Source organism: Phaenicophaeus curvirostris, chromosome 12 (genome assembly GCF_032191515.1).
Source record: "Phaenicophaeus curvirostris isolate KB17595 chromosome 12, BPBGC_Pcur_1.0, whole genome shotgun sequence".
Taxonomy (NCBI): Eukaryota; Metazoa; Chordata; class Aves; order Cuculiformes; family Cuculidae; genus Phaenicophaeus; species Phaenicophaeus curvirostris.
This window is the reverse complement of record NC_091403.1, coordinates 21,303,266-21,319,024: the sequence shown is the minus strand read 5'-3', so window position 1 is coordinate 21,319,024 and position 15,759 is coordinate 21,303,266. Positions and strand designations below refer to the sequence as shown.

At 42.4% G+C, this 15,759-nt stretch overlaps 1 protein-coding gene across 4 annotated transcripts in view; it reads left to right on the top strand.

Annotated features, from left to right (window-relative positions):
* Positions 1 to 15,759, top strand: part of MAP2K5 (mitogen-activated protein kinase kinase 5) — a 131,570-nt gene that overhangs the window by 49,771 nt on the left and 66,040 nt on the right. For all 4 annotated transcript variants that reach the window (XM_069866660.1, XM_069866659.1, XM_069866657.1 and 1 more), the window contains exons 12-14: positions 919 to 980; positions 7,365 to 7,413; positions 14,818 to 14,891. In XM_069866660.1, coding sequence (XP_069722761.1) covers positions 919 to 980; positions 7,365 to 7,413; positions 14,818 to 14,891 — 185 coding nt within the window. The remainder of the gene's footprint in view (positions 1 to 918; positions 981 to 7,364; positions 7,414 to 14,817; positions 14,892 to 15,759) is intronic.

Here is a 15,759-nt window from a genome sequence, read left to right as displayed (position 1 = left end):
ATGCTGTGACTATTAGCCACGTCTCTCTTCTGTCCTTGCAATTGTAAGCCTGTGTTAAGCTGTAGTCACGTGCGGTATAGAGGCATCTGCTCGTGCCAACACATGCATCTGCCTAGAGAATGTATGTTCTTAGTAATTCAGGGGGTTTTAAAAATGACGGACGTAAATGCTTGCAGTTCTGAATTCTTGTTTGAAAATATTTAAGCCTTTAGGGCATGCATCCCTCATGATGTTGTGCAATGACGGTGTTTACTGACCATGCACAAATTACTTGGAATTATGCTGGAGATGACCTCTGCTCTGCCTCATGTTGTGCTCTCCTTCTGGCAGAAAGCAACAGCAATCATTTAAAGGAAGAACAAAATGCAAATAAAGGGACCTTGCCATTTTTTCCCCAGACCTTTAATTTTTATGCGTAAGGGTGCAGGTAAAGATAAGAAAAATCACTTTCTCATCCTGCAGATGGAGAGCTTTAACCTTGACAAAATTTTAGCCCTTTTCATTGTTTTAGGCGAGTTTGGAGTATTTCCTGAATCCCTACCCATGACTGTTTGCCCAGTGCTGTCCTGTACCATCTTACAAAACATAGATATTTCCTGTATGAATTCCCTAGATAGAGGTGGATCTGCCTCTTTTGGGATGCCCGTGACGTAGGGATACACGTGAGGAAAAGGTGCACATGTGGTAGCATCCTGGTGTGTTCCTGGCACTGCAAGCAGGAAAAAGACCCGAGTACTGTTTTATGTGTTTATTCAGAGTTTCATAGATTTTTTAAGGTCAGTTATTTCTGCCACAGTTATTGTTACATCATTGGTGGTGTTTTTATTAATAACCAAGGCCTGGAAAACCCTTGTGATTTCAAATCTAGGGCAGTATTTCATTTTGCATTACCTAAACATGTTTTGTTTGTCCCTGCAGGGGGTTCTTTGGATGTTTATAGAAAAATTCCAGAACACGTACTCGGAAGAATAGCAGTAGCTGTAAGTACTTCTTTCTTTTTGTCTTTCAGTTTTTGATGGTGGATGTAATGGATCCCTAATAGGAGTGTGCCCGTGGTCCCGTGGGACACTGAGCCGTCTCCAGGATCCCTGTGTAAAAGGGAGAGTTCTTCCTATCTCATCCTCATCCTGTGTGGACAAGGACACTGCGGTTAAGGAAGCCTCCTTTTGAGTGACTGACACAAGAGTTGCCAGAGGCTCAAGAAATATAAAAGAATGTGATAAATTCAGTAGGATAAAAAAGAAGATCATGAATTTGCTGGAGAACTGTGTGGTCATGTTTCTTCATTCAGCTCTTGTAGGATGGAGCAGTCCTTTTAATCACTTTTATCGAGCCTTTAAGTCCTTCTGTGCTGTGTGGTTCCTTTAAGAAGTGATTTAGAAGCCCTGTCCTGGCCTTTACGGTTACCCCTTGTCTGCTGCTTCTGCTGATTCTCGTGTGTGATTTTCACTCCCAAGTGTCCTCATGCCGTGCAAAATAACGCGATCAGATTTGCTTCCCAGGCTGAAAAAGGAAGTCAGTTCCTGTTATCAAAATGCAACGGCAGAACACATCTACTGTCTTCCCCTGTGGCAGATGTATCCCGTGAGGCAGGCAAGGAGGAGGATGAAGGGTTGATTTGGCTGCCTGGGGGCAGGCTGCTCTCTCATCCCTGTGCTGGGACCTTCCACACGTGAGCAGCGTGGCTGACGACCTGACAGTCGCTTTAGGGGAGATGAGCAGGGAGCTGGTCCGTGATCTAGGCAGACCGATCGGTCCCTGTTTCTTACTGAGGTTGGTAGCAGGGTGTTGGCAGTGGGATCCTTGAGGCACACCCTAGCCCATCGTTGTGTCTCAGCAGCGTTTGGTGACTGCATTGCTAGAAATTCGCTGGCCGTGACTGAAAACTCAAATTACAGAACAACAACAAAAAAAATGGGAAAAAAGGTTCCGTATTTTGCTAGAACTTAGCACAGGGTAAATGACCAATGGCTGAGTGGCTCTCACAAGGGAGAGAGATACTGCTAAACAATTGCTAAATATAAGGAATACTTTGATAACTTAAGCACTTTAAAGCATAACAAAGTTATTCTATCATGTGCCATTTAATTAAGTGTTGGGTTTTCACATTCATTATACATCAAGCTGACAATTTAAATCCTTTAATCCAACACAGGCAGCTATTTAGTCTCTGTTCATTGTAATTCACAGCTCTACTTTCTCTTAATTTGTGTGGCCTGCCCAGGGTGATGAACATCCTTCTCTGATGCTGTTTCCTCTAAGTAGCTTCAAATCTGCTCATTATATAGCCTGGCAGTTTCATAGGGAATTTGAATGCTTTTCACCTTTAGTTCAGAGTAAAAGCGTTTCATCTCTTCTTCCCTATGGAGCAATGAATGATAAGCTGTGCACAGTGTCCTTATATTCCTGATCCTAAGTAGCATATGTGTACTGTAATAATACTGGGATGGGCCTTCAAGCAGTTCTTCAGATGCTTATTCCTTCACTTCTTGTTGGGCACCTAATTCATCCACACTAACTTATCTTATCATTCCCTGACTTGCTTTTGTCTCTCCCCAGCCCACCTGGCTCAGTATTCTGCAGATGTTCTCTTCCTATTTCTCACTTATCCATAATGGTGATGCTTCAGCCCCATCTTTTATGTCTTGATATATATCTTTTGGTTCACCTGCAGGGTCATCTCTTTACAAATCTGTTAGTTAGTGAGCGTGACTCCTTGACATGGGTGGTGAGACGAGACTTCACTTTTTGTACTTATTTTATTTGCTGCTTTAGCAACCTGGCCTGAGCCCACTGCAGCACAGGGGGTCAGTAAAGAGGTGAACAAAGGAGCAGGTGACTTCAGAGAAGGAGCTCATGCCTTTCTCCTCTTCTCCGTAACAGAAGGTGTGCGCTGAGGCTGAACCGGCACTGGCAGCATCCTCTGCTCTGGTGCTGGATTTCTGCTCAGTTGGCATAGTGGCCTCGTTGGAAGGAGGCAGTGAGAGCCTTTGTTTTCTCTAGAATGTATCAGTGGCAGCAGGAATGGCTCCTTAAGCCTTCACAAGTGGCTACTCTGCACCTTGGTGACATTTTCAGCAGAGCCTAGCAGTGCATTCTGTGGGTTGGGGCACCTTTTTGCCAGGTACTGTGCTCGGACACCATAATCCCTGCCCTGAACAGCTTGGAAAGATTACCCAAAGCCTGGAGGATTTCTGTTTGTGTACTGATGAGGAGAATGTCAAGCAAAAGCTGGAGCTTGCATGCACGGATTCTGTGGACAAAACCTTGAGCTTCCACAGTCTCTTTTTTTTTCCCAGGCTGTGTGTTTTCTTTCTAACTTCCTTGCACCGCGTACACAGAGTCATCCATCTTCTGTTGTCCTGAGACGTGTACAATGCATGCTTAATAATACCTGTTACCTGCACGTCTGTTAATTAAAAATACCATTTTGTTATATTTGTGGAAGTTTTTCCTCTGGAAATGGTTTCACTTAAAATGATGCAGGCATCTATAGATGCTTAGCAGCATCCGTGCATTCCTCTCACTCTGATCAGATGATTTTCTTGCTTCCTTTCTTGTTATATGAATATAATCACTGTGAAAAGCACTGGGCTGACAACCTGTAAAAACAATCATCCTGCTCACAGCGATGAGCGTGAAAGGGGCAGGAAATTCCAGCTGGTCTGGGATAAGACCTGTGTGTTCTGTATGATGTGGCAAAGGGGGGACATTGCCCCTGTGCTGCACTTGCTCAGTTAGACACCAAGATACACTCGAGGTTATTTCTTTGCGCTCTTTCACCTCCACAGGCTGGGGCTGACCTCCCTGAGAGACATCCCTTTCTTCACAGGCCTGGCGTTTTGTAGCCAAAGGATAGGATGCTGCTGCTACTCATTTCCTTGGAATATTGCTATAAATGTTTCCCAGGTACTGTAATGCACTGCTTCATGGGTATGAATGGTACCTGCTTTCTCATAACTTGACTGGATGCAGAGGAGAGTTTTGTCTGCTGAGACAACCATTTTTCTGACAGTAACTACTGCTACTGTACTTTTTCTGATGTGAACCCTTACCTGCTGAAAAGCAGACTGGATATTGGAGCCACGGAGCATTCTTTTGCATTCTTGTTGCCCATTTTACATCGAGGAAGCGATCACCAGTAATTGTGATGCACAATCAGCTTTCAAGCTGAAAGAGCAGTGACACGTTACCAAGTGCGATACTCAATTCTCCGTTATTTTTTTGAGGAGATGGAGGGGAGGTTTGAGGCTGAAAGACAGGATGCTGAAAATAAAGCAAGGGGGTGAAAAGAAAGCCTTCAAGAAGGAAAGCATTTGCCAGGGTTTGGAGAGAAGCACTTGTTTCTCAGGGGCAGGATAAGATGGTAAGAGAGAGGTGGGGTCCCCAAGAAGCTGGAGGGGTCTCTGTGTTCGTCATAAAATTCATCCTACTTGCCCGTATGAGACAGTGTCAGTGAGCAGGGGAGATCTCCCTTCTAACTTGTGCTCTGTATTGTGTGAAGGGCCGGTGTGTTTTTCCAAAGGAAAAGCATCTCTTGGGAACCCCAAAGTGATGTTGTGGCCACATCTGATGTGTACTTATCTGAGTCTGCTGATGTGAAATCTGTTCTACCTTTGCTTGCCACTTCATGCATTTGTTTTCCCTTCAATTTCTGAAGCAGTGACATTGTGCACTGTATTTTGAGTGCTAATGTTGATTGAAGTTCTCCCTGAAAGGATGTGCACTTGAACTGCCAAGAGAGTGAGTGATTGACAGCAGGTAGAAGTACTTTTTGTGTCAAGGCTTTGTCAAGTCATTGTTGTAAAACCTACTTTACTGAATACCAGTAATTCCTGCTAGATGTTCAATCAAAAGATACTCTTCTTCTAGCACCATTTTAGAATAATATTTAATACTTAAGAGTCCTTCCCTAACAGGCAAATGCAAGGGAAGTGAATAACGGTGCTTTACACTGCCTTGGTCCATCTGGGGGGCTCCTGTGCGCATATTTGCAGCCAAGAATAAAGGGAAAACTCTTTTCATTCCTTGGTACAGTGATGCTGAGAGAATCTGAACGTGAGAGTCTTTTATAGCTGCTTATTGAGCACATGCTCTATAATAAAGATGTTTAATAACTCCCAGCTGTTGATTTTTTTGGTAGGAAATGTTTCTTTTTTCCTATTAATTCATACTTTCAAATAATTCCAATAATTTTATAATTACTTTAATTGTTTTCAGTAGTCTAAATATATGCTTAATAATCAAAGAAGATTTATATTCTCAAAATCCCTTTCACTGCTGGAGGAAGCCTGAAATGTTGCCCTCCCTTTCTTTATTTTTGCATCAATACTTTTTATGCTTCTTATGTCAAAATGCTGGGTAAGTAGAATTCCCTTTTGCTTTTGGAAAAGCTAATGTGAACAAGGCCACGTGGCTGGGCACGCAGACTTTGACTCAGGCCTTTTGTTACAGGTAATCACCATCTGAGACCATGAGATCGCTTGGTACAGAGTTTAACACTGAGGAATTGCCACCTACAGCAATTTACTGGGGATCTGGAATTATTGTTTGCTTTACAAAAGAGATTCAGATTCCACTGACATTGGTTTTGGTTACAGAATAAATGTTAAAATCAGTTTCTAATCCAATAGTTTGGCTGAAAATCACTCTGCTTTCTGCTTTCATATTTTTAGCACTTCTGCTTGGTCACAGCAACACATAATTTCATTTTATTCTACCCATACAACAGAACAAATGTAATTGTTTTGCCTGAAGAACTCATACAACTTTGCAAATGTTGGAAATGCTTTATTGTTCTGGAGATGCACAAAGAGGGCATCTCAGGAAAATGAACAGAATGTCATCTCATAGATGGAAACTTTGTAAAAAAGCTTTGCTCTATTAAAAATGCTGGCTGGGATGGCTTGGGTAAAAAGTACGCAGTGGTAAAAATGTTTGTTGAGTCTCAGTAGTTCTCTGGGCTTGGAAAAGTAGTAAATCTAAGGGAAAAAATACAGTGTTAAAAATGCAAGAAGTATTGGGGTTTAATTACTTTACAGAAATAAAACCTGCAGAGAGGATAACTTGTAATATCCAACTGCTTTGTTAGCGAGGTGACTGAACAGCTTGTTAAATTTGGGGCTATTGTATTGCGTATGGAAAATAAACAGAGCAGCAGTTGGATCCAGTGGTGCTGTTGCCGCTTCTGAAAGAGCCGTCGGGGCACATTTGGTGTAAGGAGGTGTCGTGGGTTCTTGTTTTGGGATATATAGTGGGGAAAGCTGTGTGGTCTGTTCAGCCTGAAGGAGACTGAGGGGAGACCTCATCGCAGTCTACAGCTTCCTCACAAGGGGAGGAGCAGAGGCTGAGCTCTTCTCTCTGGTGACCAATGACAGGACCTAAGAAATCAGCAGAAAGATGTGCTAGGGGAGGGTTAGGTTGGACATTAGGAAAAGGTTCTTCACCTAGAGAGTGGTGGAGCACTGGGACAGCTTACTAGGGAAGCGGTCACGGTGCCAAGCCTGACAATATTCCAGAAGCATTTAGGCAACACCCTCAGAGACACAATATGAATGTCAGAGTTGTCCTATGCAGGGACAGGAGTTGGCCTGATGATCCTTGTGAGTCTCTTCCAACTAAGGTCATTCTATGAAATACGTGTCCTAGGAATTGTCATTAAAATACGTCTCATACCTAAGGCGCTTGGATGTAGTGCTGGAGCGACAGGTTTGTACATTTGGTTTTAACAGTTTAGTTTGTGTAAGGACCAGATTCTGGAATAGCAGACCAAAGTCTACAATGATTCTTATATTCTAGAGGCTATGGGATACAGTAAGGATCACATTTGGTCCAGGAGGAGTAATTTGAAGAATAAGATGATTTGCACAGCTCAAGAAGAATAGTCAGCATTTGCATGAAGTAAAAGCATGGGAAGTAAGGGAGGAAGAAGTATGGGTGCACCAAATGGAAAGAAAGGGAGGGTGAAGTGGAAGAGGCTATCAGAGCTACTATTTGCTGGCCTCTAATTTTTATGAGTTGCTCTTGTTGGAAAAGACAAATTGTGATGCACTTCGTCTTTCATGATTTTTCACACCCCAGCAAAGACAGATGAATCAAAATCTCATTGAAATGTGTAAAGGGATTCAGTATAAGCTCTGTTAAGTTCAACTTACTGATCCTGGGAAGAAGCTTACCCATGTGTTCCTAAAAAACCCACTGCCATTCCCGCAATCCCTGCGAAGGGCTGCTTTCTCTCCCCTTTTCCTGGTGCTGGCTCCATTCTTCATTGGAACTTGTGTCTTTAGTGACTCGCGCCAGCTGAGATGTAGCGTTTCTTACCAGGAATCTCTAATATGTGATGTTGCTTTTTCTTTTTAATTCAGGTTGTGAAAGGCCTTACCTATTTATGGAGTCTGAAGATTTTACACAGAGGTGAGTAACAGGCGCTTTCTGTTTTCCACTGAAATACCATATTATGTTATTTTAACAACACCTTCTACAGAGACAGTAGATCATATTGACATCTGGTTTGATTCTAGTGGAGTAATGCACAATGAATCTTGTATCATTAGCCTTTGCAGATTTTCTGGTAGAGTATTTTTACTGCTGTTGTCTTTTATTGTCCTCCCTCCGCTCTTCCAAAGAAAAATATTAAAGAGAGAAATGAATTCTATAGAGATTTAGATGCTTAGGGTTACAAACAGGTGCCTGGTGCAAAATTCAGCAAGAAAAATCAGATGTTTGACTAGTATTGAAAATAGAAGATAGATAATGAACTTTCTTAAGCATTTCAGTAATCTCATGTGACAGCCACAAGTGCTGCTGGAGCTTGGGTATCTCAAATTGTGGCCCTGTGTCCTCTAATGTGGTTAAGAATAGTTAAAGAAACTTTAAACCTGTTTGGGCATAAGCTATTTTGGGGTTTTGCTGTTTGTTCTTCTTCCTGAAGCTAATCTGTAATTTTTTTAAACTTATTTATTTCTTGCTTTTTAATATTGTTATGTTGGGTTAAAAATTTACTGATTTTGGTTAGTTCAGTTATACTACAGCTTTCAAAACAATGTCAGCTCCAGAAACTGGAAAATGCTGTTTAAAGAACAAAGAAGCTCTTCTTCCTACACCAGCGCCCTTCAAAAAAAAAAAGAAGAAAAAGTAACTCATTACATTTATAATGTTTCTGAAGTGTCTGAAAGTAACTGCTCTAGTTCCTAATGTTGCTAACAATAGTGTTTAATTTAACCCATCTGCTCACTCAGCCCGTGTGCACAGTTGGAGCGTGCAGTAGCCGACATCATTTGTGATTGAAAGAGAAGTGTAAAGTAGAGAGGTAGGAAATTTCAAGTTGCAAACCAAATAGGTAAGAGTGTTTCTTCTAGGGTATCTGGTTTTGGAGTGGATGAGAAGGAGGTGTGAGGCTCTGGTGGGGTGAGGAGCAGTGCCTGAGTTAGGTACCCAGTGTCTGGTGATAGTTGGCTGCCTCTGGAGAGTCAACCAGGAATCTGTGTGGAGTGGGGAGAACAAGTTGATAGGAAAAACGAATTACCAGTACGTATTGAGGTCTTGCCCCTCCTTGGAGCTTTGGCTCAGGCTGTCCTCAGGCTTTCATGAAGAGTTTGTGGTGAAGGAGTAGATTGATCCTTCCTTTGTGCGATAGCCCAGCGAGCAGCTGTGCAAGAGGACATCAGCTTCAATTCCTCCTCAGTCTCACAGCATCCCCTTCCTGGGAGATCACTCTGGTGTGAGGGCACAGGCTCTCTCCTCCAGAAGAGTGAGCAGAGATCAAATAAGGACCTGGCTTTGTTACCACCCGTGAGAGGGTGAGTGAAATGCGAAGGCTGCTGGCATGTTTGACCCTAGGCTGTCACTGGATTAAAAGAACAGAAATAACCCAGAGTCCATGACCAACTCGGTGCAGATGCAGGTTACCAGGGAGGCTTCATTTCTGATGATGGTTTAAACATTTCACCTACTAGCCTGAATGTGGCCGGATGCCGAGATTTATCAACTCCATCAGCTTGCAGCAAGAGGATGAACAGTCTCAATAGCAGCGCTGCCACAGCAATTGAAAGAGTAAATATAAAAGAAAAGGCAGCTGGAACATCCGTGGCTTGGTATCGCTCAGAATTGCCTACATAGGCTTTGCCACACTTTTCTAACATTCCAAAAGAAAAAAGTAGATTTAAAATTCTATTCCTTTTTAATTTTTTCATTAAGGATTCTGGCCACCTTCTGAAGGTGATTGGCAGAGAGCATTGTGATCAGGCATAAATACTCTAACTGTAATATTTTCTCCTGCTGCTGTAAATTTACAACCTGGGTTCATTTCAGATTTTTCTGGTCTTGATCTATTGGCTGGATTGACCAAAGTGAGAACAGCTCTGTGGAATGGCACAGAGGGCAGAACTAGCATTCCAGGGTCCAGCAAAGTTTCCTCAAGGGATTGGTTTTCAGTATCACTCTGTACCTGGTCTTATGAGGAGCCGCTGAGGAAGCTGGGGCTGTTTAGCCTGGAGAAAAGGAGGCTGAGGGGAGACCTCGTCATGGTCTGCAACAGCCTGAGAGGAGGCTGTAGTGAGGTGGTGCTGGTCTCTTCTCCCCAGTGACAGGCGACAGGATGAGAGGAAATGGCCTCAAATTGCACCAGGGCAGGTTCAGGTTAGACAGGAAAAATTTCTTTACCCGAAGGGTTCGCAGGCGCTGCCAGAGGCTGCCCAGGGAGGAGGTTGAGTCACCGTCCCTGGAGGGGTTTAAAAGCCAGGTAGATGAAGTGCTTGGGGATTTGCTTTATTAGTGGATGGGCACGGTTTGACTCAATGATCTTAGAGGTCTTTTCCAACCAAACGATTCTATGTGTATTTCTATATCTTAAAAATGGGTTCAGAGAAGTGCAGTGCAAGGAAGATGCCTGTTTCTCAAAGTATTCAGCTGTCTGCTGATTTTAATGCATCAAAGGTAAATGAAAGAGAACTTAACCCTGACTGCCTTGCTGTAACACGTAAAGCAGACCATGCCGAAAGCCCACGCAGGCTAAGAAGTCAAGAACTTCCACCATGGTGATAACTAAGGAGGAGAAGCAATCATCGTCAAGAAGCTGTGCAATGCAGTGCAGCAGCCGACAGTTTGTGACTAGAGCCTGGATTAAAGCAAAGGAAACAAACAATGAGCAAGTCTTTTATTCCAGATCAGACATTTCAGCAAATATTACAGCTTAACTTCAAAACAAACCTTGCAACTAATGAGGTGATAGCCATGCATATTAATAAACCCAAAGCTGTAGTCGTAGTCATCACACCCACATCAAACGTAAACATAAGATTAACACCTACACCACTTCTTTGGAAGATGTGAGAATGTCCCAATGATAAGTGTGCTCCTTTCCCCAGAGGATAAGAAGTAGAAATGGAAGGGTAATGAGAAATTAACTTAGATTTAAAACAGAATTAGCAATTAAACAACTCTAATTATGTACAAAGTCAAAGTTTGTATAAAGACAAACCAAAATCTGTTAAGTTCAAGAATAAGTATAGACCGTATGCATTTTCTCTCGTATGTTTTTCTCTGTTCACACCTCCTTATTAAAAAAGACGTATGAAATAAATGTTACCTGCTTGTGTTTAATTGTACTAATCCGTATTTGCATGCGTGACTGGGTACTGGGGACCGGTATAGGTTGCATGCTTTGGGGGCCTCTGTTTCTGACAAGGTTTTGAATTTGCATCGGAGTTTTGGAAGCATTTTCTGGTTTGTGATGTGCAAGGTGGAGCAGAGGTGACAATCTGGAGATCCTCCTGGACTGTCTATTGGTTGGGTGGCTGTCTATGGCAGAAGGGAGGTTTGTCCATCTCTTTTTTTCCATGGGATTTTTCCACACAAGGATATTCAGATCCTCTTTGTTTTGACAGCAGCTCTTGGAGCTGTGGAGTTCTGGTCGGTAGGGGCAGGCACTGGTGCAATATGAACGATGAGTGTTGCCATCTTCTCAGCGGCAGCTCTGGTTTGCTGACGGTTCCACCAAAGGCACCCAGAGCAGCATGTTTGACTGCCCCTTTGTAGCTTTGTGAGAAATAATCAGTGTTACTGCCACATCAGATGAGAGGGAATGGTTTTAAGCTGAAAGAGAGGAGGTTTTGATTAGATATTAGGATATCTATTAATTAGATATTATATATTTGATTAGATATTAGATATTCTGTGATAACAAAGCACGAACAACAATACTAGTGTGTGTATGTATGCACGCACATACTTAAAAGCTATATAAGTCTTGCGCACATACATGCACACTCATGGACCACTTAGGCTTATTTAAAAAAAAAATAATCCAGGACTCTGCACAAACCATGCTGATGAGGTCGTTAGCAGGAAAATATTTTCATTCTTCCAGCAGCTTCACATAAACAGGAACATTCTGTGAGCCGTCTGCAGCTAAAATTGTGCTTTTTCATCTGTCTCCCTTGAACCTGGCGTATTGTGGGTTTATATTGTTAAAAGGAAAAGTCAAGAGACAGCTTTTAAAAATCTGGGTGTTTTTTTTTCCCCCACAATCATTAATCTGTTTGCTTTTCAATGAAATGAGATGAGTGAAATGTTTGGTGTTCAAAAAGCTGAACCTCTGACAGTTCTGTTTACTGCTGTGTAAGAGCTTGGAGGTCCCATTTATTTGCAGAGAGGTGAAACGACTTAGGCAGATATATCATAATGCGGACTTGTTCATCCTCTGTAATGATGCTTCATAGAAATCATTTGTATTAAGCAAGCACTGGTAATGGGAGCATAATGACCCCTTTTGGCTCTTGTTTAAATTCTTTCACTTCTAAACAGTAATATTAATCACAGGCAGATGGTGCAGAACATTATTTATGCACATTTGTTTTCCAAAACCAAAAAAATGTTTAACCCATTAACTGAAGCGGTTTATGAAACAAAAAGGCTAATTTACTGATTGGGTGACTTTTATCCCCACTTTCCATACGAGATCTTTGGTGAAGTGTCATTTTTGTCTAGGATTGTCACTTCCTTTTTTTTTTTTTTTTTTTTTTTTTTGAGGAAACTAACACAGCTGTTGGAATTCTTAGTAAATATTGGCTAAATCCTTGATTTGTGGTGCTGTTTAAATTGTGCTGCAAGGATGGATAGTGTTTGTTCTCAGCAACGCATTTGGTCCTGTCCTGCTCCCACAGACGTGTTTCCAGCCGTTCTCCACCAAAATGTTTCTCCTGTCTGTTTGTTTACGTATTATCTTTGTTGCATCCTTTACAATTAAATACAAGGGGCTTCTGTTATATGTGGGTTTTTTTAAAAAGCACTAGTTCTATAAACAGCTGGGTCGGTGCGAAATGTCAGTGTTTGGTGCCCGTGTAGTTGTAGCTGCTCTTTGGTTCATTACAATTCAGCACAAGCCTAGTGACGATGTAGCTCTGCTGCCTGCCATATTTTTAGAAAGAAGGTTAAACAGGATTACGGTGCAACTGATTGTTCTCCTCGGGCTTCGGGATAGAGCCTGCTGATGTCCTCACACGTCTTGTTAGATTTAGCAAAGTCACTGGGCACCGGAGAGGAAGGTGCTGCTCAGTGGGTTGCCATCAGCAAATCTCTAAATCTCCCTCAAATTTCAGTTAGGAAATGTATTCCTAAAACGTTGGGAAGTGTATGGGAGTTTTGGGGACTGTGTGGGTTGCTGTGTCACAGTCTGTTGTCTCATGACCTGAGGTAAAAATCTGTCAAAAATGTAGTGTATGGATTGAATTCCTAAAGGTGAAATGGAGATCAGGGTACCTGGACTGAGTCCGTCAGTGCTGTAGCAGGGTGGAGATAACTTGGGACTGATTTTCCTTTTGGCTTTGGGGTGAAACAGAGAAATGCAGTCATGATACCGGTACCTAGCTTGAAGCATCCAGCTCCCCTTAAGCTGTGTAACGTGCTGTTGAACACTTCCCTTTCATACACTGGAGTTTTAGCTCAAATATAGGAGAGCTTTTAATCAGCTTGTTAATTGAGGTTATACATTTCTACATTACAGAGACAAATTAAGCAAGCTACTGTGGCTCCAGAAAACATCTGCTAAACAAAGGCAAACTTAACGATAAACAAAATTAGGTTCTTTTCCAGTTGGGTTTCATCCATCTGCACCCAATGAGTGTTCACTCCTAAAGAAGGCAAAGATACAAGCTATTGCTTTTAATCCATTTTGACAGAAGAAAGCAGTGATTAGGCAAAGCCACTGCGCTCTAATCTTCCCCAGTCTAAGCCAGGCCATAATGTGCACGTTATGCTTTCCGACTGGCATCCTGAAACAGAAAGATGTTCAATGTTTCCTGCACTGCAGTCGGGCCGGGTGTTCAGCAGTATATTCCTACTTCAGTTTTACAGTATACGACTTCTTTCGACATCGGAAGGGGGTTGGCATTAGGATCTTTGCACTGACAATCTGGCTTTACAATGTACATTGATGTTTTATTTGCTGGAGCAGGATTAGTAATCATTTCAAGGCGTTGCTGGCAGTTAACCTCTGTAAAAGCTCTGAAACGCTGCGATCGGAGCCGGTTTATGCAGTAGAAGCCATGGAGATGGAAGCCAGTAGCTTTGAATAATGATGTGCACAAGAGCAAAGCTGCACCGTGCGTTTTCCTAGGGCAGTAGGAGACTTGATTGTGCTTCTGTGGTTGTGCTTTGCCTGTATTCCTACGTGGAGGTGTTTGTATGGGATCCTTTGTAGTTTTTATGGACTATTAAATTCTGCCTGTGTCGCTACCAGGAATTAAGCAAGGGCTGGTGGAGCAGCAGGAGGCAGAGTTAATTGCAGTGTCAGAGTGCAAAGTCGCAGGGCTGGGATGAACCTTAAAAGGTCAGCCAGGCTATCCCTTGATAGGAAAACGGCCTTCGCTGTTTGTACTGTTGCTGGTGGCTTGTTCTTGAATTGTCCAGTGACTGAGTTTGTTCCCTCTCTCATTTCCATTTCGTGCTGTATCTGCAGATCCTTTTCTACAGACCTGCTTCCAGCCTGTACTTCAGGAGTTGTTTAATCCCATATTTATGCAGTTGAATAATACCTGTCTAAATGTAGTGTAATTTATTTATTATTTATTCTTATTTATTCTTATTATTTATCTTATTTATTCAATCTGATTTTCCAACTTATGAAGATCCCTTTGAGTTCTAGGTCCCATACTCCAGTGCACTTGCTGTCCCTCCCGGATCGGCATCATCTGCAGACTGGGACTCAATGATCTTGTGGTCTTTTCCAGCCTAAATGATTTAATAACATGGATTATCATTTTGATAGGAATGGTTGGACTTGATGATCCGGTGGGTCTCTTCCAACCTGGTTATTCTATGATTCTATGATTCTATGATTATGAGTTCTTTATCAAGGAGTGCAGTGATGGGACGAGGGGGAACAGTTTTAACTGAAAGAGAAGAGATTTAGTTTAGAGATTGAGAAGAAGTTTGTTGCTGTGCAGGTGGGGAGGCTCTGGCCCAGGTTGCCCGGGGAAGCTGTGGCTGCCCCATCCCTGGAGGTGTTCAAGGTCAGGTTGGATGGGGCTTCAAGCAGCTGACCCCGTAGGAGGTGTCCCTGCCCATGGCAGGGGGTGGAACTGGATGAGCTTTAAGTTCCCTTCCAACCCAAACCATCTATGAGTCTGTGATCAGTATTTGAGGGGCACGGATGCGATGTCATCTGTGCTACTGACTGTTAGAAATCAGAGGCTGCGTTTGAAATACATCTTTGAAATATGTCCTATGCAAATCTGTCATGCCAGTATTTGTAACCATCTCTGTGTATACGATGTGTCTCTAAGATAACACAGATTAAATCCGGTTTTGTCCCCCCAACAGATGTGAAGCCGTCTAATATGTTGGTGAACACGCGAGGGCAGGTGAAGCTGTGTGACTTCGGGGTTAGCACGCAGGTAATTCCCCCTGTAATGATCTGCCCGCTCTCTTTCTAGCGTCCAAATCACCTGGCTGCCAGACAAACAGCCCCACAGCAAGCTCCCCTCTGCTGGGACGGCCCTATTCATTTTTAATCTCTGGGCGACTTTTCTTCATCTGAATATGATTGTTCATTGTTTAATGACAGTAAAAACTGCTGATATTGTAATTACTACTTACGAATAGCAAACTTCATTGATATGCAGCTTTGATATGAAAGCGTTTTGGCCAGACAAAAGGGAGGGCAGAACGCGAGATGTGTCTGGGGAGCCCAACTGGCCCACAATAAAAATTAATATTGAGAGTAACAATAGTGGTGGGCTTTTACAATGTGCAGCACAAATTTTAATTAATTTCCATTTTGGGCCTCCCTGGAGAACTTCTCTGAGAGTGACCCATGAGCTTGCTGTGATGTTGATTTGAATTTCAGCACCTTTACTCTCAGCCAAACAGGAAGACCAAAGAGAAGGTCAGCCTTGTATTATAAGTTGTCAGAGTCTGTTGTCCCTCCAGCGTATTTAGTGCTCGTTGCATTCAAGTGATGAATGTGGCTTTATTCGCATCTTGAGCCAGCTGACTGAAAAATGAACGCGTTCAATCCTACTTGAAATTGACTTTTTATATCAGACTGGTTTGGGGTACTAAAGAGATAAGCATCCTGTTTAACAGAATTGTTTAAGGTTATCTGCTATAAACTGTAATGCAGTGCTTGTTTAAATTGGAACTCTCATTCCGAACAAAAGAGAGATTTAATCATTTTTAATGCCTTTGCAGATAAATTTGTTCCCTTTTACATAATTTTTAGTTGATTTATAGGAATGATGATTGTAGGTTAAATGAGGAATA